The 24,123-nt window shown below is 39.3% G+C and overlaps 5 protein-coding genes across 5 annotated transcripts in view; 3 read left to right on the top strand and 2 right to left on the bottom strand.

Annotated features, from left to right (window-relative positions):
* LOC136244226 (uncharacterized) overlaps nt 1-24,123 on the bottom strand; it is a 144,367-nt gene that overhangs the window by 80,523 nt on the left and 39,721 nt on the right. The gene's annotated exons all lie outside the window — the stretch shown is intronic.
* On the top strand, nt 2,281-3,786 carry LOC136244088 (zinc finger MYM-type protein 1-like). Its single transcript, XM_066035607.1, has one exon. It carries the CDS (start codon nt 2,281-2,283, stop codon nt 3,784-3,786), a length of 1,506 nt encoding a protein of 501 aa, XP_065891679.1.
* LOC136244227 (uncharacterized) lies at nt 9,101-11,021 on the top strand. The gene is made up of 4 exons (XM_066035785.1): nt 9,101-9,944; nt 10,012-10,098; nt 10,152-10,435; nt 10,595-11,021. Exons 1-3 carry the CDS (start codon nt 9,825-9,827, stop codon nt 10,419-10,421), a joined length of 477 nt encoding a protein of 158 aa, XP_065891857.1. The 5' UTR covers nt 9,101-9,824; the 3' UTR covers nt 10,422-10,435; nt 10,595-11,021.
* Nucleotides 10,660-12,816, top strand: LOC136244087 (uncharacterized). Its single transcript, XM_066035606.1, has 4 exons — nt 10,660-11,026; nt 11,599-11,780; nt 11,830-12,194; nt 12,240-12,816. Exons 1-4 carry the CDS (start codon nt 10,660-10,662, stop codon nt 12,775-12,777), a joined length of 1,452 nt encoding a protein of 483 aa, XP_065891678.1. The 3' UTR covers nt 12,778-12,816.
* LOC136244225 (uncharacterized) lies at nt 12,522-13,888 on the bottom strand. The gene is made up of 2 exons (XM_066035783.1): nt 13,576-13,888; nt 12,522-13,472 (listed from the first exon to the last, which is right to left on the bottom strand). The coding sequence occupies exons 1-2, from the start codon at nt 13,855-13,857 to the stop codon at nt 12,879-12,881; spliced, it is 876 nt and encodes a 291-aa protein (XP_065891855.1). The 5' UTR covers nt 13,858-13,888; the 3' UTR covers nt 12,522-12,878.

Below are 24,123 nucleotides of genomic sequence, written 5' to 3'. Positions count from 1 at the left end.
GGATAAAAATATCACACCATTTCCTGCCCACCATCAAACTTCGACGTTATATGCACCAGGTTGGTTGTAAATTTACTTGTAGTATATGCATACTTAACATTAATTCTTACAACTCTTAGCTTACTAATCATCTGTGGTGTCTTTCTCACCAGTCTGCTAACAGCCCGCTCTCACTTATTCCAGGCACTCATCACTTGTGGAATCTATCCAGTTCAATCAGACTGTCAAGATCATCTGGGTAATCATCAGATGAGTGGAGGTCAGAATGTGATGCTGAAGCCGATGGTGTAGAAGAAACAAATCAGCAGTAGATGGTCTTTCCCTGATAAATCAGTTGGGGTGGAAGGAAGTCTCCATCCATAGCTGCAAAGACAGCAGTAATCTGCCTTTTGTCTTCAATTCCTGCTATAGGCACCTTCTTGGACCCTTGGCAATGGCCCAAGACGACACTGGCACATATTTGAGGTCAGTGTGATCCCAGTTAATAACTAGGCATGGTGGTACTTCTTCTAAACTGATTATGGCACGTATGTCAGCTAAATAGTTAGTTTTCACCTCCACAAAGTTATCTACATTTGTATTTGAGTATATTATGAATGACTCATGGATACACCACTGTCAGTTAAACATGACTGGGGTTTTCCCCTTATAGAATCTGGATTCAAGTCCCATAAGGACGCTTAATTTCAATAATTCCTTTGCTATGACTACTGTAAATTTTAATTGCTCACAGAGTCATAATGGTGGGAAATGTAGATGCAGCCAGCCAGCCCTCGCGGTGTTTAAACCAATCCTGACACTCTTTGGTGCTGTGTAGCCTTTCTATTGCACAGCCTTCCACAGCAGTAAAAGTTATTGAAAACTATAGGTGCTGTGCACAAATCTTTTTCACCAATAGTTCTTAACTTCTTGAAATACGTTAGCTAATAAACTGTGAAAGTAAAATATGTGACCGGATCTGCGAAAAAGTCGCACATTACAGTATAAAGCATTGAATACCATTGGGTGAAGTACTTGCGTATTATTGAAAAATTCCGCATAATTTGTAACCCCTCTTTCTTAGTGAAGGAAGGGACTAACAATGAAAACCTGGATATCATCTTATTCGCCTGCTCAAGGAGAGTTGGAAAATCTTTGTTTTACTGCAGTAGACCCAAGGATATGGAAGTTAGGAGTGTTTGTTTGTCATGTCGAAGCAATCGTACGAGATCAATTTTTCTTCACGAATTTTTCCTTCGTATGCAGTGAAGAAGGGTCAGTAAAGAAAAAACTTACACAGTAATTGATTTCTCTGTTCATGGTGAACACGATGGTGAAAAGTTTAGCTCTGTACCCCAGGGCCGGAGCCCACGCGGACCACTTTTCATCTTTATAAATTAAAACTTGATGAATTACATTTGACTGTGGTTTTGAGTTGAACTGCACGTGCAAGCCGGTAGTTAACCGCCGCGATCCACGTATTAACATGGCAACAGCTAATTTTCCTAGTGCTCCGCATCAACCAGCAAGACTAAGTTTCCCAAAGCGATCTTTTGGGAAGAAAGCTGTAGCCTTACGCGCGTTTCAAGCGTCATGGTTTAGCATGTGGAAGTGGATACACTATGACGAAACGAATGATAGAGCATACTGTTTCTATTGTGTGAAGGGATTCAAAGAGGGCAAGCTGAAGGCACCTAACGCTGATCCAGCATTTGTAAGTGCATACAAAGATTATAGAGTCTCTGACTAGAGTGGCCTCCATTCTACTAGCTATAGCTAGTTGTTACGTAGCTATAGTTACTGTACGTACGTTTGACAATTTTTATTGTACGTGAAAATAAATGCATAATGTGATTTATGTAGGTATCAAAAGGATTTTGCAATTGGAAGGATGGGACATTGAGTTTCAGAAAGCATGAACTAAGTGCATGCCACAAGGAAGCCATCGAGGTTATGGTTACTTTGCCAGCAACTGTGAAAGATATTGGAGAACTATCATCACAAAGCCATGCTAATCAAAAGGCAAAAAATCGATAGTTATTTCTTCAAATCTTGTCAAGCCTTAAATTCTTAGCCCGCCAAGGCTTGCCCCTTAGAGGTGATAAGGATGAGAAAGATGGAAATTTTATGCAAGTCCTTAAGCTGAAATCAGAAAACAACCCAGCTATAGCTGATTGGTTAGAGCGAACACATCCAAAGCACACAAGTCATCAAATTCAGGATGAAGTCCTTGGGATAATGGTAGAACATGTCATCACGAAGATCTCTTCTAGTATTCACGATGCCCCTTTTATTTCAATAATGAGTGATGAAACAACCGATATAAAAAATAAAGAACAGTTGACAATTGTCATCCGTTGGGTAACAGATGATTTCGAAATTCATGAGGAGTTTGTTGGGCTATATGTTGTACCATCAATCGATTCAAATACCATCTTTGCCAAAATAATCATTGTTCTTGAACTATTAAATTTGTCAGTGACTAAAATACGTGGCCAATGCTATGATGGAGCTAGCTCAATGTGTGGAATCAGAAAAGGTGTAGCTAAACAAATAATGGATCTAGAGCCTAGGGCTCTTTATACTCACTGCTATGGCCATTCTCTTAATTTGGCCGCTAGTGATGTAGTAAAACAGTCCAAAATTTTACAAGATGCACTGGATACTACCAGAGAAATAACAAAACTCATAAAGTACTCCCCACGAAGAGATAACATTTTTCAAGGTATACAGGACATGATGTCAGCTACAGAGAACTTACCTGGAATCCGGGTGCTCTGTCCGACTAGATGGACTGTGCGAGCAGATTCCCTTGCAAGTGTAACTAAGAATTACACAGTATTACAAAGCACTTGGGAAGAGGCTCTCGAAGCTACCAAAGACAGTGAAACCAAAGCCCGTATTCAAGGAGTAGCATCACAAATGCTTACTTTCAAGTTTCTTTTTGGCACTATGTTAGCTGAAATGGTTTTAAAACACACTGATAACCTTAGTCGCACTTTGCAACACAAGGCCATGTCTGCAGCTGCTGGCCAGAAAGTAGCTCAAATGACTGTGCAAACATTGCAGCAAACATTGCAATCAATACGAAATGATGAATCTTTTCACTTGTTTTGGGAAAAAGTATCTTTGTTTGCAAACTCCTTGGAAGTGGATGAGCCACAATTACCTCGTCGCCGCAAACGACCTAATCGATATGAAGAAGGAACTTCAACAGGTGACTTTCCAAGCAATCCAAAGGAGGTCTTTCGCCAGCAGTACTTTGAGGCTATTGATTTGGTCACTGCATGCATCAAAGATCGATTTGATCAACCAGGCTACAAAGTATACCACCAAGCAGAGGAGCTAATTTTAAAAGCTAGCAGGAAGGAACCATTTAATTCAGAATTAGAATTTGTCATCAAATTTTACAAAGATGACTTTGAACAATGTCTGTTGGAGGTACAACTTTCTACCTTTGGACTGGACTTTAAGTATGATGGCAAATCTAATATCAGCATCCTTGATGTAAAGGAGTACTTTCAGTCTCTTTCCACAAGTCAAAGGGCTTTGTTGTCAGAAGTCAGTCGTTTGTTACAAATAATATTAGTAATGCCTGCAACCAATGCCACATCAGAACGTTCCTTCAGTGCTTTAAGGAGGGTAAAAAGCTACCTTAGAAATTCCATGGGGCAAGCAAGGCTCAACTCCCTTATGGTGCTCCATGTACATAAAGAGTTAACAGATGAATTAAATCTTAAAAATGTGGCAAATCAATTTGTTAGTCGACATGAGTCTAGACTCACTTTATATGGACAGTTTAATTAATAATAAAGTTATATGTGACCGGATTTGCGAAAAGGTACCTTTTCCACACATTTTACATGTAAGCAAACAAAATGATGTAACTCTTTTACTCCTTACACTGATCAACTTTCTTTAACTTTCAGAATGTAGCCAGATACTTTAGCTGCACTCACGGAACATTCAGGCAATTATATGCAGTGATAAAGACATTATGAAGCATCAAAGTTCAAAAAATGGGTCAAATTTTGTGTGTGAAAAAGGTACCTTTTCGCAAATCCGGTCACATATTATGACTGACATGTACGGTGATGTACCTGTATCATATACATGTATCCACAAAATTAAATATGTATCAATTTAATTAACAGTACTGCTGGAAAAGGTTTCCTTGTAACTTGACTGCCATTGTATATGCATAGAAGTGGCTAATACACAGTTTCATCATCATTCTGTAAAAGAAACAATACAGGTTACTGGTACTGTTCAAATAATAGCATGTAGCCATGCATAACAAGATAAAATTGAGCTAACATCTACTGTACATGTAACACAAAATTCTCAGGATCTATGTAGCTATAATGTCAATAAAGAGTTTTTTATGTTAAAATAGCCATCAGAGAGTATCTAATTTTTAAAATTTTCCTGGGGGGGGCATGCCCCCAGACCCCCCTAGAAGGCTCAATGCTTCGCATTTCGCAGTGTGCTTCGCACACTGTGGTGAGTGTGCCCCCACCCTTAGCAAAATCTCTACCACTAGATGAAGATGGCCTGACCACTCAAAATCTCTGGGCTCCGGCTCTGCTGTACCCCACTCTGTTGGTATGTTACAACAATTTTGTAAGTGCCTGAATTTATTTTCCCTATACTTGCTGTACATATTGATTTTTCTGTTGTTGCTACTTTGTAGGGCTGTAACTCCCACAGTTATTGGTATATGAAGCTAAAACTTTGCCATTGGGGTACACTTGGTTAAGTAGATTATAAATATTTAATAAACAGGGATTCAAAAATATGCGATTATGTCTTGTTTTTGCAGATCCGGTCACATGTGTCTGGGTGACTCTACGCCATGACTCGCATATCACTTTTGCCCCCAAAAATGGCGTTTGTTCTTTTTAAAACTAATGTGATGTGGTGCCATGCCTCAAAATTAAATCCATCTACAACTGGCTCACACTAACATGCTTTAGCATCTGTGAATGTGCAGGCGTAGCTAAACTTAAATTTCAATGGTGCGTGGTAGTGCTGCACACTTACACCGGTTAATCGATTAATTGATTGGTTGTTATAAAATCCAATAACCGGTTACAAAATTATAATAACCTATTATTGATTACTTTGTGCGGCGGGCGCAATAGATTGATTGTTTAGAAATGGCAGGACGCTGTGATGAATTGGTAATGCCAAAGAATAAAACGTCGAAAGTATGGGAGCATTTTGGGTTTCCCAAAGGCGAAGCAGAAGGCAAGAAAGCTTACTGTAAGATTTGCAAAGTAGCAGTTGTTCACGCGGGTGGAGCCACCAATTTGAAGAATCATTTACACACGTGGCACAGATTAATTCACGATGAACTCTACAAAGATTCCTCAAAAGAGTCCTCGTCATCGTCTCCTTCTACTATGGATAATTTTGTGAGCAAGCATGTGTCGCCTTTGCCACCATCTTCGGATAAAGCCAAGAGGCTAACTCGTGCTGTTTGTGAGATGATAGCAAGGGATATTCGCCCCATCAGCATTGGTAACGATGTTGGATTTTTGAATTTGCTAAAGGAAGCGGAGCCACAATATGTCGTTCCATGCCAACCAATTGTTACAAAGAAGCCTGAGCGATCTGTACACGAGTGAGAAGCAGCGCATCAGAGGAATTGTGGCGGGTGCAGAATTTCTTAGCTGTGCAACTGATACCTTAAGGTGCATAAATTTAGCGATACACTAAATTTAGCAATTTTAGCGATTTTGATATTTTCGCTAAATTAAATATCCGTTAAATTAAAAACACTGTTATAATCATGGTTATGTATTTCCTGTAGTTGGATCTTCAGCATAGTCATCATCATCTTCTTCAGATTCATCATCTTCTGATTCATCCAGCAAATCATAAGCGTTATGAAGTGCCTGCAAGATTCGGTCTGTGAAATCTTCGTATTCACCATTTACTGGTTCTGCATACTTCATCTGCACGGATTTCCTGCACAGCTCTAATGCTTGCTTATTTTGATCATTCGTTTCCATGCTGACAGTTACTTCGATGGGTATTTCAAGACCACCCTGAATCAGAGGTGATCTTCGATGATGAACATCAGTCACTTTACAAGTTACTGTGGCTCCATGTACGATTATGAAATACATAAAGCAAGATATTTCTCGTGGTAAGTGTCCAACAACTCGTTCAATTGCGCCAAATCGTCTGTATCCTGCTACTGCAAAACGATCAAAACGGTTACCAACTTCTGGGCGTGCTGGCAGTATTTCATGTAAAGTTGGGGCCCAAAATAACTTGTATTCATGATATCCTCTCAGTCCACAAAGAAAACTAAACTGCAAAAACATAGGGCTAGATGCAACGCCAGCCATCTGTGGATACACGTGATCCCGACGTGGTCTGATCGATTTCAGGTGCTACCTACCTGCATTAACTGGTTTTACAGGATTTTACAGGCGCAAGTTCACCTTGTACATGTGATATGGCTCTTTACCGTTTCGGATTCAAACGGATTAGGCCTGATGAGAGTTCCAGTTCCCAAGAGAAACCTATGCCTGATGGAATGCCTTCTTTAGAAGAGGCTAAGAGAATTGGGGTTGGTGAAGTCGAGTACGAAGCTGTTGTAAACAACACAAGTGAGATTTTGAGTAGCCAGAAAAAGAAACAGAGATGTACACGAGGGACTTATTTGAAATACTCAGACGAAGATCGAGCCAAGATAGGAAAGTATGCCGTGGAGAATGGGAATGAACGGGCCCGAAAGCAGTTTTTAAAAAAGTACCCAACCTTGACTGAAAGTACAGTGCGAAATTTTAAGAAGGCCTACAAAGAAGCAGTCGAGTCAGAATTGGAAAAACCAAACCCTGAACCAAATTGTAAAATTCAATGCCAACCTCAAGGACGACCACCTATTCTATTGGATTTTGATGCAAAATTGATAAAACTGCTGAAAGCTTTTCGGGCAAAAGGCTCTGTTGTTGATATTCATGTTGTAAGAGCAACAGCTACAGCACTCATTGAGAGTAATCCGTCAAGTCTACCACATCTTGCAAAATTTAAAATGCCTCGCACATGGGTACAGTCTGTGTACCGCAGAATGGGATACAGTCGGCGAATCGGTACCACAGCACGTCCGCCTGTACCAAAAGGTCTGTACAGTGAATGTGAAAGAGAATACCTTACAGATATTAATGACAGAAGAGTCAAATACAGAATTCCACCAGAACTAGTGATAAATGCAGACCAAACCCCTTCATCATATGTTTCAGTTGGAAGGAAAACAATGGCTCAGCGTGCAAGTAAAAATGTGCCTGTCAAAGGTTTAAATGATAAAAGAAACATAACCTTAACTTTAGTAGTAACATTAGCTGGTTCCTTTTTACCTTTTCAAATCATCTATGCTGGGAAAACTAAAGCAAGTCAACCACGTGATGTCCGTTTTCCTCGTGGATTTTGCCTGTCACAGAACCCCTCCCATTGGTCAAATGAAGAAGAAACACTAAAACTAATACGAGAAGTGATCAATCCATATGTCATCAATAAAAGAGCTGAGTTGAAATTACCTGAAACACAAAAGGCAATGGTGATTTGGGATGTCTTTAAAGGTCAAATGACACCTGCTGTTAAAGCAGAGCTTGAGGCTAAAGACATTGAACTCGTGCCAGTGCCTGCTAACATGACACATTTTTTCCAGCCTCTAGACCTCACAGTCAATGGATCAGTAAAGAAATTTATGAGGAAGAAGTTTGTAACTTACTACAGCAGGGAAGTCAAGAATCAGCTTGACAATGGTGCTGCTTTAAAATGATGTTGAAGTTGATTTGCGCTTAAGCAAGATAAAACCCTTGCATGCACAATGGCTTATTGAGATGTATAACCACTTTACAACTGAAAGAGGTCAACAAATAATCATAAATGGTTGGAAGAAAGCAGGCGTTTTCGATCTTTTTGTTGGATCGCACATTCCTCCTCCAGAAGATCCTTTTGAAACTGTTTATCGGTAGAAACGTTGTCTCACTTACCTACAATGAACATTTGACTGATTACACATGTCATTATAAACGACATTCATTTATAATTGAATTTTTAAAAATATAGTCATCAAAAAATCGCTAAATTTAGTACTCGCTAAATCCACAAGTACATGAAATCGCTAAATTTAGTATGCGTTAAATTTATGCACCTTAAGGTATGTGGTCATCACATAACAGAGACGGCTATATCGCCCTCACCTGCCATTTTATTAATCCTGATTTCAAAATCTGTTGTCATAATCTTCAGACTCAGGGGGGGTAGGACAAGCCCACGTGCGACACTAATGTAGTGACGCACGCGATGACGTGAACAGCTTTTGACCAATGAAATTGTAGTATATGCCGGAGTGTTCTCTATGCTGTTGTACTTCGTCTTTGCCTTTGGTTTACTGGTGTTTGATTTGTTTTGTTTGGAATAGTAGATACATGACCCGCGCCCCGTGAAGAAACAGAGTTAGAAGCATTTGGTAGGCGCCAATAGGAATGGACCCAAGCTCCGAGATTAGAGAGTCTGGAGCAGAGCATCTGTGTACTCCCGAAAGATCAAGTTGTGTGGTGGATATTTCTGAAGCCATCAATGCATTCAGTGATATTCAGTTAATTGAAAGCCCAACATCAAGCTACATGAGAAGATTTGATGAGCTTTCTACCAGTCAGAAACGTTGCTCATCGCACTCTAGACTCAAAGCTGGAGCAAAAGGAAGATACCTCTTTCCAGTTGTTGATAAGCAGGAATACACATTATGGACTGATGAAGAGGTTTATGCTTTGACATTGTTTTTGATGCTACACACAGACGGGAAAAGGTGGGTTACACACAAGGATATGAAATTCTGGGATGATGCAGGGGGTTTTATTCAGAAATATTCTCATATTACACATTGCCGTACAGGTAAACAAAATTTTAATAGTGTAATGTAATTTATGACATTTGCAGGTGTTTCATGTAGATCTAAAGTTACAAAAATATTACAGATAAAGTTTGCATCACCCACAGCAGCTGAAAAGCACTACATTGCCCTACTTTCTGCAAGTGCTGAGAAGACGAGCAGGAATAGCGATGCTCAAGTCTTACCGTCCGTCCCAGGAGTATATCATTCTTACCGTCAGTCCCAGGAGTATCTTCATTCTTACCGTCAGTCCCAGGAGTATCTTCATTCTCACCATCAGTCCCAGGAATATCTTCATTCTCACCGTCAGTTTTTTCATTCTTAACATCAGTCCCAAGAGTACCTTCATTGTCAACAACAGTCCCAGGAGTATCTTCATTATCTTCATTCTCAGTTGCAACATCTTCATTTTCAACTATGTCCTTGTCCCTTCAACAGCTGTTTGCAATGCCATATCAAGCTGTATCATCTGCCCTGTCTTCTCCATCCACTTGCAGTAGCAGGCCTCACCTGAGACAGGATCCTGATGTTGAGCAAGTGCTGACAGCTTGTTGGCAATCTATCAAAAGTTTGCAACCAAACCAGCAGTGTAAAGTTCTGTCTGATCTATTTGATTTATATGTGCAGCAAAGCACCACCTTGAAATGTACACCTAATTTTATAGCACTTGCTGTTAATGGAATGATTCATTTGAAGGAGTGCAAGCGGTCCAACGTGATTTGTTCACTTGCTAGATCATTAGGTACTTTAAGACCAGATGAATCCGACTCCCTTTTACCGGCGAAGAGAATGCCTATGGGCCTCATCGAATACTGCATTAACTTTTTCAATTCATCTTCTGTCCAGCAAGTATCCATGTGTTTTGCTGATTGTGCTGCCATCATTTTTCAACTAGGTTTGTTGCCCATCAGACTACCAGCCATGGTTGGAAACCATGTATGTGCTGTTCGGGACAAAATGGTGTAAGATATTTTCAGGTCCCTTGTGGAGTCATGGACACCCAGAACAAGTAACTGCTGCTCATAAGAATGGCACCCATTCAGATCCAACTGAGGTAAAGGTGTAGTTTCATCTTGACTAACCAGATGTTACTTGGTTTGTATGTTTGTGTATATGAACAGGCTTTTGTAAATGTTCCTGCACTATCAGATCGTACAATTAGGAGAGATATTGCAGCAAGTGACTTTACGACTGGACCAGATATACAGGTGAGCAAACCAGGGTCTTACATGTGGGGTGGTTTCTTATATGCTACTTTTAGATGGGGATACTCAAGAGATTAGCTACTCTAGATCCCACTATGGGATGGTGGATTAAAGGAGATGGTACAGATGTTGTAAAAGGCTTATGGGAATCTGTATCCGGAGAGTGGGCTGGTGATGTAGACTTAAACGATGGCAAACTGGCTGCACAGTACGAACAGTATCAAGATAAGATAACCTGGTTAAAAGGTATTGGTTTACGTAATGGGAACATTGAGGATATCAAACAAGACTTGTTGAAAGCTCAAGATGACATCTACAGAGATTGATTTTGTTCTAAAAGGTATGCATCGTTGTATGTTAATGTTGCAAATTAATGATCCTTAGATTATTCTATTTATGTAGTAATTCTTTAATAGATGTTACACCCTGTTGCTCATTTATTGTGACACGAGTGAAGGAAATGTTCATGGTGTTTAATGGCATTTTATTACTGTTTTAGAGTTACAAAAGGCAAATGACTCCTACCAAGAACATTTGACTGCTGGCAGTACTTCAGATCAAACCATGTTCAGTCTCTCGTGGGATGTGCAAGAGCTAAAGAACATTGATTTAGAATGTCGGCAAGTCTACAGTGAGCTGCGTCATTGCATTGATTCTTGTAGGCCAGAATCGTTTCAAGAGCAGAATATCCCTAGAAGACTGGTAGACATCAGACAAAAATTGTGTAAGATTATCAAGCGGATATCACATTACAGAAGAACTCCAGCCACGCATGTATTTGTAAGTATGATCAGCTCAGAATCTCGAAACAAGAAGCCATATGCACTGCCAGTGCAATGCATACCATACTCTGGGCTCAAGGAGGTTGAACTTCGTAGGCTGATCAGTGGCTTGTGCAAGGAAATGACCACATTAGGGATGAAGGTGTCAGGTACTTAAATAGTAGGGAATGTTTTGTTAGCTACGTAAATATTTACCATCAGGATTACTTTGTATTTGTTCATCTAGCTCCTAATTTCATCTTTTTATTGTGACTATACTGTACATTATGTTAATAGTACTTACGTCTTTATATAGGACAGCTTCCAAATGGATCAATCCAAGCAGAGGATAGTAATAGCATTGTCCCTGAATGTGTTCTTCGCCTGATATGGCTTTTGAGGAGGCAAGGGATCAGCTTTCAGAACATTGTGTAGCGACTACGACCTAGAACTGTACCTACTGGATATGCATACCACAATTGGACTGCTGGTAAGTACAAATAAATATATGTTATATTTGTTGAAAGGTTAGGTATAGTGACTGCAGTAGTCACTATAAACTTTGCTCAGATGTGTATATATATATATATGTATATGTGCATGTATCATTGTCACCATGTAAACTTGGCCATTTGTAAACACTAGACTTCATTACCTATGAAACATTTAAGTTTGTAGTCAGCCAATAGTTTAGTTTGATTGCAATTTTGTAACCTTTAGTATTTTTTATATGTGTGCATAGGAAAGACGGAGGAGTTTGAAGATCAGTTGAGATTGATACTGGCACAATTTCATTTTGCCTATGAGATACATAGATTTGAAGCTCAATGGGTGCCATTCAGGACATACCTGTATGTTCCTGAACAGCATCCACAGACGAAGAATATATTTTATGAAAGAGAAGATGAAGCACATTTAATTAAGGTGAATAACCAGCTAAAAAATAACATAGTTATCATTGTGTTTAATCTAGAGAATAGCAAATCACACCAGGAATGGAGGACCATCAAGTTTGAACCTTGAGAGATACACAGAAGCTCTGAGTGATCCCAGTTCTGGGTTAACTTATCCAGCTTTTGTGGGGTCACGAAAGCAATCTGTCACAGATGCAGAACGTCTATTTAGTCCTAGGCTAGCAGCCTTTATGGATGCAAAAGGTTACCATTATGAAGCTGAATACATCAAGACAGTGTGGAACTGGAGAAGAGCCAGTGACGAGCGTGGGCTAAGTAGTCTAAAGCGATGCCAATATAATTATCAGATGTTAAACCTTATCTTGGAAGATTTGATGCCTTGGTACAAGGAATGTTATGATTTTAGCCAACTGGAAGTCAACAGGTATGGCATATTATAATGGACTTACATGAGTTCACTTGCATGTAGGAATTTAAATGATGTACTTGGATTTTCTAAGGAGACATTAGTAGCAGTGACGACAAACATTGAAAGCCGAGAACACCACAGGAAAAACAAAATCAACAGCAGCTTCCCACTGGAACATCCAAGGGCTAGCAGCACAGATGACATTGAATGTTTTTTTAGTGTGATGCGGGATATTACAGGGAAGAATTTTACGACCAAGGAATTTAAGTTTGGTATGCGAAAGGTTGTGTCAGAGTTCTCCAAACGAGTGCATCCTGATCTCCCATTTTATTATTACACCTCAGCCCATTCCCGCTATTATGAAGGCCCTCATCCAGATTTTGACAAGGCACCAGCTAAACAACCAAAAGAGAAAAGAATACCAAGGAGGGAACAACCTGCTGCTTTTGGTCCCAGACGTGCTACCATGCCAGTCAGAGGGAGTCTTGCTGTGAGGCCTAAATTTCACAACGTTCCATTGGATTTACCTCCCCCACCTACCGGACCAATTGTTTCACATGAACACTCTTATGCACAGCCATCTACAAGTAATCTATGATCTGATCCATTTAATCATTACAAAATACACATACTACTATGTTGCCTAGCTAATTTAATCGTGATTGTTAATTATAGTGTGCTAGATTATCGAGTGCTAGATTATCGAGTGCTAGCACAGGCAGCCACTTCCCTTGGCCACTGTCCTCGCTTGCTTATGTTAATGCCAGCGTAAAATCCAGGTCCAGATCTGCTCCAGGTGACCAAATATTTTGCCCATTTGAATGATACGTCAGTGATTTCACTCCTGTCTTTAGCATTGTGTACAGCATCCAAAGTCTCTTTCACCACGTATCCAATCCTCTTCCATTCATCTCTAATCCAACACTTGAATGCCATAGCCCTACTGTCATAGCGATTGCTTGGCTCATGAAAAATGTTCACAGGAACAATATCTCCATTTCTCATCATCTGGCTAACAATTTGCAGTACTTGCTGTGCTTCTAAATCATGTTGGCAACCGATACATTTGAAAGTTTCAGTGTATACTGGCAATTCTTCTATGCTCACTGATGTGTCGGAGCCAAATTCCATTTCAGAAGACTCATCATTTTCAATTGAATTGTGGCTAAGTACCGTGTCAGAAACATGAGTGACATTGTCTTTGTCAACCCACTCCCACTCCCATATGACTATTGCTCCTTGGGATGGCAAATTTAATCCTGAAGGTATCACTAATTTCTTTAAATCTTCTCCCTGCATGAATAAAAAGCATTCAAAGAAATCGAACTAATTTGCATGTTGTCTATATTGTACGTTATAATATGTTAAACTTAATGTTATCAATGTAATGCTATACCTTAACAACCATCAGATCTTTTATGAACAATGCAGCTGGGTACGAACGACACAAGGAAAGGTCATTTCTAGCAAATATGTCGAACGTGTCCTCTTCTTTCCCCATTTTACCAAACCCTTTCACACGTAAATGGCGGAGCTCTATGCCAAGAACATCAAAACCAGGCAAAACATATAGGAAATTTGAGTTGGCAGAAAGCACACAGGTAATTTCGTTGTCCTCCATGAGATAATGTGCTGTATCCGTGTATCTGTCACACTGGGGCGTATAGTAAACCCCCATACTGCTGGGATCTGAAAGCAAAAGGATCAAGTTTCAATGCATCATTGTCGAGATCATGGCCACGATTCATGATTCGCTCGGCCATGTGCGCAGTATACTCGAACACATAAGAGAAGAATGTAAGGAATTTTAATCAATGTGTGCATTGCATCAGACCTTACTTAATGAATTACATCATGTCCTACCCCCCTGCTTCAGACTCATCATTTCCCTGGAACACACAACCACACTATAATTGCTCAAGCTCTGAATACTGCTGCCAAAGAGTGGTGTATTAGTTTTACTTGTGGCATTTACCACAGATAGTGGATCTAACATAGTTAAGGTTCTTGAAAATATGGATGTGCTCAGGCTTGTATGTGCAGGCCACACTTTAAACTTGGCTGTCCAGAAAGCCTTGCAAATACCTCAAGTTTCCATACCATTAGCAAGATGTAGAAAGCTTGTTAGCCATTTTCACAAATCACATGTGGACAGTGATGAATTCAAAAAAAAAACCAGCTGATGTTTAGTAACATTCCAAAACACAAGCTTATTCATGATGTGGCAACTCGCTGGAATTCTACTTACGCATGATAGAACGAGTCTGTGAGCAGCAGTTGCCTATCAGCAGTGCAACGTCGAGATAGTGTGATGCATTTGAAACTACTCCCAAATGAATGGCGTATTTTGGAAGATATTATCAAACTACTAAGGCCTTTTAAAATTGCTACTCAGCACCTCTATGGTGAAAAGTATCCCACCATCTCTACATTGGGAACTCTACTACATGAAATTCAAATCAAGGTAGCTTTCCAAGATGATGATAGCGTGGCAATTAAACCATTTAAGAAAGCTTTACAAGATGATATGGATTCTAGATACACAGATTCCAATATTAAGTTTTTAATGTACAAGTCCTCATTTCTGGATCCTAGGTTCAAAACCCTGACACATTTATCATTGGCAGCTAAACAAGAAATTTTTGATTGGGTTTTGGAAGATATTCTAAACTTAAACAATGATAATGAATCAAATGATGTTCAAATTGAGTGTGTTACTACCACAGTCTTCAGAGCCCTCCACTTCTTCCAATAGTGACTGCAATGGACCTACAAGAAATAAGAAGAAAAAAAGTGCATTAATGGAGCTTATTGGAGACAAATTTCAATCTGAAAATGAGCAAACTACTGATACAACAACTTTTAAGGACATTGTGCATTCAGAACTACTTTGTTACAAAACTGAACCTTCAATATCAGTAGATCATCCTCCACTTCACTGGTGGTCTGTTCATCAACACTTGTCCCCAAATGTGAGTAAACTGACATGCAAGTATCTTTGTGTGGTGGCAACTTCTGTGCCATCAGAGCAATTGTTTAGTACAGCTGGTAATGTTGTGTCTGTTAAACGTGTTGCACTGCTGCCAGAAAATGTTGAGAAAGCACTAGTGCGTGGACAGTGTGACACTATTATACTAGCAAATGCAATGTTAAAAAAATAGCATGACGGTGTGGGCAAGAGGCTAATACAACACAAGGCAAAACCGAGTGCTGTGTAACTGGTTTAAAGTGCTTTCTGCATGGTCGTCTCATTCAGAATGTTCATTTTGTGAACTCCAATCTCTTCAGTTCTCAGTCACCAGACAATCTGCAAGTATAAGTATATATGTGTTCATATCTGCGAAAATCTGACACTGTTAGTCCCTTCCTTCACTAAGAAAGAGGCGTTTAAAAAATTTACATATTTTTTTCAATAATACGCAAGTATTTTACCCATTGTATTCAATGCTTTATACTGTAAATTTAGGCTTGCGCGATTGTATCGGGTTTTTGCGGATCCGGTCACATATAATGTCTATTGTTATTATCAATTTTGTCAAAAGACCGGGTTGTACAAAAGGACAAGCCTGTAGGCATACTTCCCACAAAAAGCCACCAGAAATTACAAAAGCAATGACATAAGCAAATACACCTGTAAAACAAAACTACTACAAGAACAAAAATAAATACTAACAAAACAAGAACATTAAGTATACAGAAGATTCAAAAAAGAAAATGACGGAGGGCTAAACGGAACAAGGGTGGCTGTTTAATTCGCAGGATGGTATGGGGTATGGTATTCCACAGAAATGGGCTGTTCACAAAGAAAGAGTAACGAAACGAATTGAAAGATGATGTCACAGGCCGGAGAGATAGTGGGTGACACCTTGTGGGAGCTTGGGACAACTGAAAATGTTCACTAAATGGTAAGGAATTCCTGTGGTAGAGACTATCATGAATGCAACAAATAGTAAAGTAGTTGTGACGTTGTTGAATGGTAGGCCACTTTAATGCTTGGATGCATTCGTCAGAAGACTTACTCCAACAGTGAGATGAAGGAATCCACCTACTATTGGAAGCCCAATGGGCAGCTCTACGCTGAACAGATTCCAGAGCATTGATGTTTTTAGCAGTATGAGGATGCCAAACTGGACTGGCATATTCCATAACGGGGCGGACAATGCATTTGTAAGCAGTAGATTTAATGGATGAAGGAGCATTGAACAGGTAGTGGCGAAGAAAATTGAGTGCTTTAGTAGCTTTAGCTGAAACATATTTACAGTGTTCATTCCAGTTCAGCTTTGTGTCAACTATAATGCCTAGGTATCGAATTACAGGATGGTGTAGAATAACAGAAGAATCTAGATGGTATGAAGGTAAAATTGGGGAACGCTTATTGGAAATCACTATGCTATCACATTTAATTGGATTGAGACGCAAGAGCCACTTTTTCGCCCACTGAGCTATACTTGAGAGATCAAACTGCAACAATTTAACATCATCAGGTGATGAGATTTCCTTGTAGATCGTGACATCATCAGCAAATAGTTTGACTTTGTCTATAAATACAATACAAAGTAAACAAACAGTATTGTTTTGGCTACTTCTGCATGTACACACATTTTGTAAATATTAGTGCCATTGCAACCTTTGTGACTTGTAATGAAGCTCTTTTAGCATCACAAGAGCTATATATTACATGGTTTGTTGATAAGAGGCTGTTTCCAGCTCAGTAGTCAGTAAATGTGAATTCACTATGTGTAAGGTTTTGGACCTCAATGAATTCAATAATTACCTATTATACTACTACTACTTTTTGTTCCACCAGAAGTGTATTTACCTATATAATTATGTATATCACTACTACTCTTTGTTCCACCAGACATATACTTACCTATATGATTATGCATATCTCATATAACTTGGTTCAACGCTTTTACGACTAGCAGCATATATGCCTGCAGCTGGAAAATTTAAAGCCAGTGACAAAATTAGTAACATACAACTAGCATTTGATGTCAATAGATTCATGAGGTTGCTTGACAGAGAACTCATGTTGTGAAAGTAGAGTATTTACAAAGTCGTGTTAGTGTGGTACAATGTTGAGATCTGCCGGCCGTGGAAAAGGGACCTTAGACCTGGTGGCTGGCCCCCTGTTGGATTGACATGATGTCCCATTTTTTTGTTGTGTAATTAGACATTTTGTTGTGCCTTTCTTGTAACACCACACCTACATCCTATGAACACAAATGTATACAGCAGTACATATGTATCATGGTGAAGTGCTTTGGATGTATAGCATACACTATACATGCACAAATGCATATATCACCAGTGCTTAGTAGGACGGATAGAAGTTAGTCTTTCATCCACTATGTTAACTTTAGATCCAATATACCAAACTTCTTTATGATAACTTGATTGAAACCACAAACGCAACAATAGTCGTGTTACTACAAGCAGTATACAATGCATGTAGTCTATTGCAACTCCTTTAACAAGGTCAAACTTGGGCACCACAGAAAGCCACGATGGCCCTTTAACTCCATATTCCTACAGTATTAACACCATGAATCAACATAGGACTCAGTACAGCCAGGCTGAAGATACAGCAGCTAGATCCTTTAAGCTTTTGCTTGTCTGCAGCCTTTACACACGGATCTTCTGTCAGAGCAATCAAGTGATTTAAGTAAGCACCATAATGCTCAATGAATCTGTTTATGGCTGCCACTTTGTGGCTCACAAATCTTGTTCCACAGGCACACAGAGGCCTGTTGCCCCTAGTACGTGCAGAAGGCAATTCCTCTTTCTTTTCACTCTGGACATTATTTCCGAACAGTATAGCTTTGTCCAGACATTCTCCGGAAACTGTCCGATGTCCGACCGTTATCGGGAGCATTGTATCACACAGTTGTAATTTGTTTATCCTATCTAGTGTAATCACCTCTTTCTTTACATCACATGTACATCTTATGTACACAATGCATACACTGGTATTTTTATAACCACCAGCATAACATGGTGTGTCCCTGGAAGTACACACACCTCTGAATGTACATCAGTCTTACAGTCTCATCCAGACAATCACTTTTGGTCATATTATACAAGGCATGTCATCTGGATTCAGGATTAGTTTTGATAGATCTCCCAAAAGCCTTCACTCAGCAGTAATATCAGAGTACTTAGAGTGAGAAGTGTGCCTCAACAGACAACATGGAAATACCCTATCAACAACTGCCGTCCAGGTCTACAGGTCATCCAAGTCAGAGCAATACCCAAGAAGAACAATGCAAACAAATGGCGATTAGTAATGGTTTATCCTCACCATCTGGTTCAGTGTGAATTACGGGATTTCCCCAGAGCTTTCATCCCTAAGTTATACTTTCTTGGACCACCTGGGTAGAAGGAACCTTTCTTTTACTTAAGGATTGTGTAAGCGACCAAGATCTTCAATACAGCTTCAGTTTGTTTAAACATTATTGTTATCTTTTCCCTTCATATTATGGTAAAAAATTGTGTAAAGTCACATACGTGTATGTATATTCTTGTGCTCTTCTGAAGGTGAGCGTTATTTGACAGTCTGTTTGCATTCTTTGATGCATCTACCAGACTGTGTGCAAAACCTTGAACCTTTATGGTCTCATTCCTGCTTTTTCTTTGAATCTGCAAATGGTGACTTACTCAAGCTATTCAGTGGCTCAACAGGAATAGAAAAGCAGGTATAAAAGATACGTAGTGTTACCAGGCCATTCAGTATATAATATGTTTCTACAGATAATAAAGCATATAAGTGAACTACAGAAGATACCAACATCTGCTGAAACGTTATTCGCTGATGATAGTCTGGAAATGGACTTCTATCATAAAATGTGCTTCAGTAGTAAAAGGTATATATTAAAATATCTAGATGCTAAACTTACTTTAATGTCACTTCTTAGCAACAAAAACACTGTGTCGATCACCGAATCAATCAGCATACTAGGAAAACCTCAAAGCATATGGTTGGATGATCAGGAGAAAGCTTTATTATTATCATTGAATATAAGTATAAATGGACCAGTGTTGGTGTTTCCACAAAATTGTTGCATGAAACCAACAGAGTGATCATAAAGGATTCAAGGAAAACATTAAGAAATGATTCTTGCTTTCTTTACAAAGTTGATGGCTCAGTTAATGTAGGGGTTTTACACAAGGTCATTTTAATACATAATGAACACTGCTTTATCTTCTTCAATCGTCTTTCAATGTCACAAGAACAACTTTGCAATTATTCGCAAAATAATAAACATTGTTTCTTTTAGGGGTAGCAGTCTTTGTGTAATGAAGCCACAAGATTTGATTGACAAATGTTTGATAATTAATGTAAAAGACTGTACAGACTCTGTGTATATTAGCATATTTCCAAATTGTAAACATCTAACATAACAACTGTTTACATATGCCTTAAATTCATGAATATAGCTGTCGATGATCTTGAGGAAATGGATGTATATATGCCAGTGGTTGAAACAAAACTTATTGGGTTGGGTCAATGATGTCCTTTTTTATACATGCAAAGTATATAGTCACAAAATCACAAGTTGTGCCCTTTTCAAAGTTTATATATAACTCAGTGTATGTAATACTATGCTGTAGTGTAGGCACTTACTCAAGTATTTGCAGTTGGTTTCTTGTATGGCTTTTGGTGGTTATGTGAAGGAGATACTATTATCAAAATTAAATTCTCTAATAGGTTACCACAAATATGTGCTGTAATCAAGACACACGGTAGTGTGTCGTGCGGCCCAAGAAGCCGGCGTGCCACACCGTGAGTATATTTAACATGCTACCTTCATGACACATCACAACACGTTACGGCATGCCCTACACAAACCACCCTTCCACCGCACCGAGCTCTAACACATTGCTTCACATGATAACTACATAGAAACATCACTTCACATACATGTACACACATACGTACATACAACTCTTTGGGGGAGGTAGGGCAACTGAGGCGAGGCGCATTGCTTGAAGGGGAATCATGTGTTATCACTGTCCCAGTCGTGCCATGCTTAATGTTACCATTGATGATGTAACTTGCAAGACATTAATAACGCCCAACAGTACATACACCCAACAGTGCTTACGCCCAACAGTGCTTACGCCCAACAGTACCTATGCCCAATTGTAACTCCACCCAATAGTGCCTATACCCAACAGTACTCACGGCCCACAGTACCTATACCCAACATTACATTACAACACTCTAGCATTACCAACATTATGTGACAGCCCACATTACAAACATCTAGTCGCAACAAACATTACAAACATTAAGTCGCAACAAACATTACAACATTTAGTCGCAACAAACATTACGAACATTCAGTCGCAACAAACATTACAAACATTCAGTCGCAACAAACGTTACGCACATCACAGCAAATAACCACATGTAATCACAACACATAACCACATTTAGTCACAACAAATATCGCACATATAATCGCAACACATAAGCACATATAATCACAACATATAACCACATTTATCCGCAACAAACATAGGCACATTTAGTCGCAACAAACGTAACCAGTTTGAACATAGCATTTATTGTTAAGTCGCATTAGTGATAACACACGCATCTTTGGACTGAATTACTTTAAACTAAATTTGCGCCCAATTTCCCCCAAAATAGTTGTTAACAGTGATATAAAACATAACACATGATGATGTATATTTTTGCAGAACTTGTGTCTATTTGTCATACTTGAATTTTAATGTTCCAGTACTATTAAGCTCACAATGAATACAACATCATGAGTGACAAAATCCAATAATTCCATTGACTGTAACTCTAATTTACCATACCACTCATTACTGTTACATTATGACTATGTAATACTGCCACATGTGATAGTAATTAACCCTTAATGACATCAGAATCTATGAATGATGTAATGTATATAGTAGTAGTAGTATAATCAATATGTATCTGTATATTATTATCACAGTGGTCGTGTTGAAACCATAAATGGTGTCTACCACTACTGGAACAAGCCATCAAGTTGTGCTGCTGCCCCCCTTTGAATAGCTTCTTATGTACTGACCGTAAGATTTTATGACAAATTATTCTACTTACCATGGCTATGGGATGTGCACAACCATAAATCTGTGACATGTTTTATGTGAATACAATGTATCCTCTGGTGATATTCTATGTACCCATATATTTTCAATGAAACTACATGACTAGCTTCAGCGGCCGTATCACTATGCACACAAACCCAAGTAATGCAGGGTAATGTGAACCTACACATGGATATGCATGATGGTAACATGTGCTAAAAATTAAATATGACGCATAACTCTAATACATTTGTTAATGTATCCTGGTGACATGTTGGGACAATGTACAGAATGAAGAGTTTGAGTTGAATAAAATATCAGGGATCTTCGTGAAGTGTTCAAATGTAATAAGGATTATTAGTGATTATCAGGGTTCCAAGCTTGTTAACTATGGAGCATGCATCATCTACTACATAGTAATTAAGAACACATGCAGAGGGATCTATAAAATTGTTACTGCTGAAACCCACAGGTGCATACAGGTGAGGGAACTGAAAGGTTCTAGTTTGAATGCGTTCTGAGCAAGAGGGTTGCCCAAAACAGATGGGTTCACAAACGCAGATTGTAAGTTGTGCGCTGTGTCCATGGAGTGTGGGGCAGTGGCATAACTAGACTTGTACCGACACCAGGGCCCAGTGCAATAAGTTGAAATCGTATTCACAAGTGAAGCTATTTAAGTAGCTAAATTATCTAAGCGATAATTATTTCTAGAGGCGCTTATACCGATAACTTGGCAGTTTGAAGTGATTTCACAATAACGAAAGGTAATATAGCTGTTTTGCAGCCAAAAATGTGTGCAAGGTCTCGATCGATTGTTCGGTAAAATAGTTTTTTCTACTACTCTATTACTAATTCCGTTGGTGTGACTTGATTGCTGACACCCAGGCCAAGGCCCGCGTAGGGCCGGGTTTAGTTACGCCACTGGTGTGGGGCTGTGTAACCGAAGTTACACCCCTGTCAAATGTCTGATAAGAACAGCTGTACAAAAGCCTTGTCACGGTGATTGCATAGTTCACACTCAAGAGTGAGTGGTACTGTAGTACAGACGATTGCGCGATCTTTGCAACTGAATTGCGGATACCGTATATCAGCCTTATGTTTCTATTTTATCGTAGGTACGCGCAAAAGTGTACTGAAATGGCGGGTAATCATCCTGTTACTACTACAGCAGGAAACCTACAGCTTGGATTAGGAAACCTTCTGTTGTCTCTGGGTTCTCTACCACAGCTTCAGCCAACTGCTTCTCCAAAGGCTTTGTGTCAATACACGTATTTGGTACGTTTTGTGAACCCTAAGAAAAAGAGTGAATTTACGTTGCGGGAATGGCATGATGTCGAGGAAAGGTTTACGACCATTGAACACTTGAAGTTCAAATTACTAGACACGTTTCAAAAGGAGTTCCCAGCCACAAACTCTACCACTTTTCAAATTGGTTACCTGGAACCGCCTAACCAAGCTAAAAGGTGGTTATGTGACGAGAGAGATCTACAGAAAATGTATGTGAATTTCTCATCTGGCTCGAGAATAACACTGTGGTGTGAGGTACCAATACCCAAAGACGATAGGGAAGAGCCACCATAAAAAAAGAGAGCGCTGACCCCAAGAGAAAAACTTGATGACGGTTTGCAAGAGGTATTGACCAAATTGAAGGAAAAACATCCTGAAATGGAAATTCCCAAACTTCGTTTGTGGTCAAAGTTAATACAAAGTGGGCACCACGAAGACTATATCACTCCCCCTAACATTCCATTAATAACTGGGAAAGTAAGCAAACCCAAAAAATCAGCAACAGAAGGAGTAGCAGATGTGGTTACTCAAGCAGCAACAGCAATTGTAAAGGCTTGTAAACCCCCATCTTCTCCAAATAAAGTGTCTAATTGCAGTGATACAAAGGGAATCTCTCCACTCAAACTTGTTTCGCTCCGAAGAAGTTGCCTAGAAGATCTGAAGAAAACGAAAGAGCTTTATGAAGATTAAGTATTAAGTAAAGAAGAATTTGAAGAAGAGAAGACAAGAATTTTGGAGATGTTGAGAGGCTTGGGAAAATAAACTTTAACACGAGTACCTATACTTACAGTCGATTTTCACTTTATGTTTCAATACAATATGTGCATGTATACCACATGCATCTATTCAGTCAGTTGTTATAAAACTAATTATGTACTATCAATAAAACCATAGATACAGTATACTAACAGGGATTGGAAAAGGAAGTAACTCACGTGATATCTCTGTACAAATTCCCAATATGACGTAACATACGTGAAATACCATCCGTGTCTCGAGCGCGAGTGACCGTCACCATAGATACCAGTGCAGCGCGAATTCGTTAGAAGCCACTTTTGTGCACGTTGTAGAAGAATTACAGCCTAAGCGTTGCGACAATTGGACTAATTGCTGTTCTATTCGAGGGCAAAATTACCTGCGCGTGTTCTAGTACACGAGTGATTTGAAACGACCATTGACGCTCACTTCTGTGGTAAGCTTAATGTAACCCAGCAGTGCTTCTAGCAGTTGTGTTATTTTGCAAGCCTGCCAGTAAGAGCAGTTAGAAAAGTGGTATATTTTCTGGTGTTTACATTGTTAGTGCCGTGTAAATAGCTTATTGAAATTACTATTCGTGTTACCATACTGGACATTTATATTTTACAGTTTACACTTGTGTTATTTTGGAGGACACATCAGTAACTTTGTGTACCAATATACCATGTCATCAGTTACTAGTACATGAGTAGAGTGTAACGTGAATATTAGATTGTTCTGAAACCAATCCTACAGGAAATGGGAGGTGCAATGATGGAATCCATACCTATACACAATATTGCTGAATAGCCACCGTTAGCACTGAAGAATC

The sequence above is a fragment of the Dysidea avara genome, chromosome 14 (assembly GCF_963678975.1).
Source record: "Dysidea avara chromosome 14, odDysAvar1.4, whole genome shotgun sequence".
Lineage (NCBI taxonomy): Eukaryota > Metazoa > Porifera > Demospongiae > Dictyoceratida > Dysideidae > Dysidea > Dysidea avara.
Note: the sequence above shows the minus strand (reverse complement) of the source record. Positions and strands in the feature narration are given on the sequence as shown.

Bases quoted from the DNA above. Each gene is read 5' to 3' on its own strand.
- LOC136244087 (XM_066035606.1), top strand. From the start codon at position 10,660: ATGTTCAGTCTCTCGTGGGATGTGCAAGAGCTAAAGAACATTGATTTA. The intron at 11,781-11,829 runs GTGAATAACCAG...TGTTTAATCTAG, and splicing joins ATGAAGCACATTTAATTAAG to AGAATAGCAAATCACACCAG. The intron at 12,195-12,239 runs GTATGGCATATT...ACTTGCATGTAG, and splicing joins AGCCAACTGGAAGTCAACAG to GAATTTAAATGATGTACTTG.
- LOC136244088 (XM_066035607.1), top strand. From the start codon at position 2,281: ATGAGTGATGAAACAACCGATATAAAAAATAAAGAACAGTTGACAATT.
- LOC136244227 (XM_066035785.1), top strand. From the start codon at position 9,825: ATGTATGTGCTGTTCGGGACAAAATGGTGTAAGATATTTTCAGGTCCC. The intron at 9,945-10,011 runs GTAAAGGTGTAG...GTATATGAACAG, and splicing joins CCCATTCAGATCCAACTGAG to GCTTTTGTAAATGTTCCTGC. The intron at 10,099-10,151 runs GTGAGCAAACCA...TGCTACTTTTAG, and splicing joins CGACTGGACCAGATATACAG to ATGGGGATACTCAAGAGATT.
- LOC136244225 (XM_066035783.1), bottom strand. From the start codon at position 13,857: ATGGGGGTTTACTATACGCCCCAGTGTGACAGATACACGGATACAGCA. The intron at 13,473-13,575 runs GTATAGCATTAC...TTATTCATGCAG, and splicing joins AAGATCTGATGGTTGTTAAG to GGAGAAGATTTAAAGAAATT.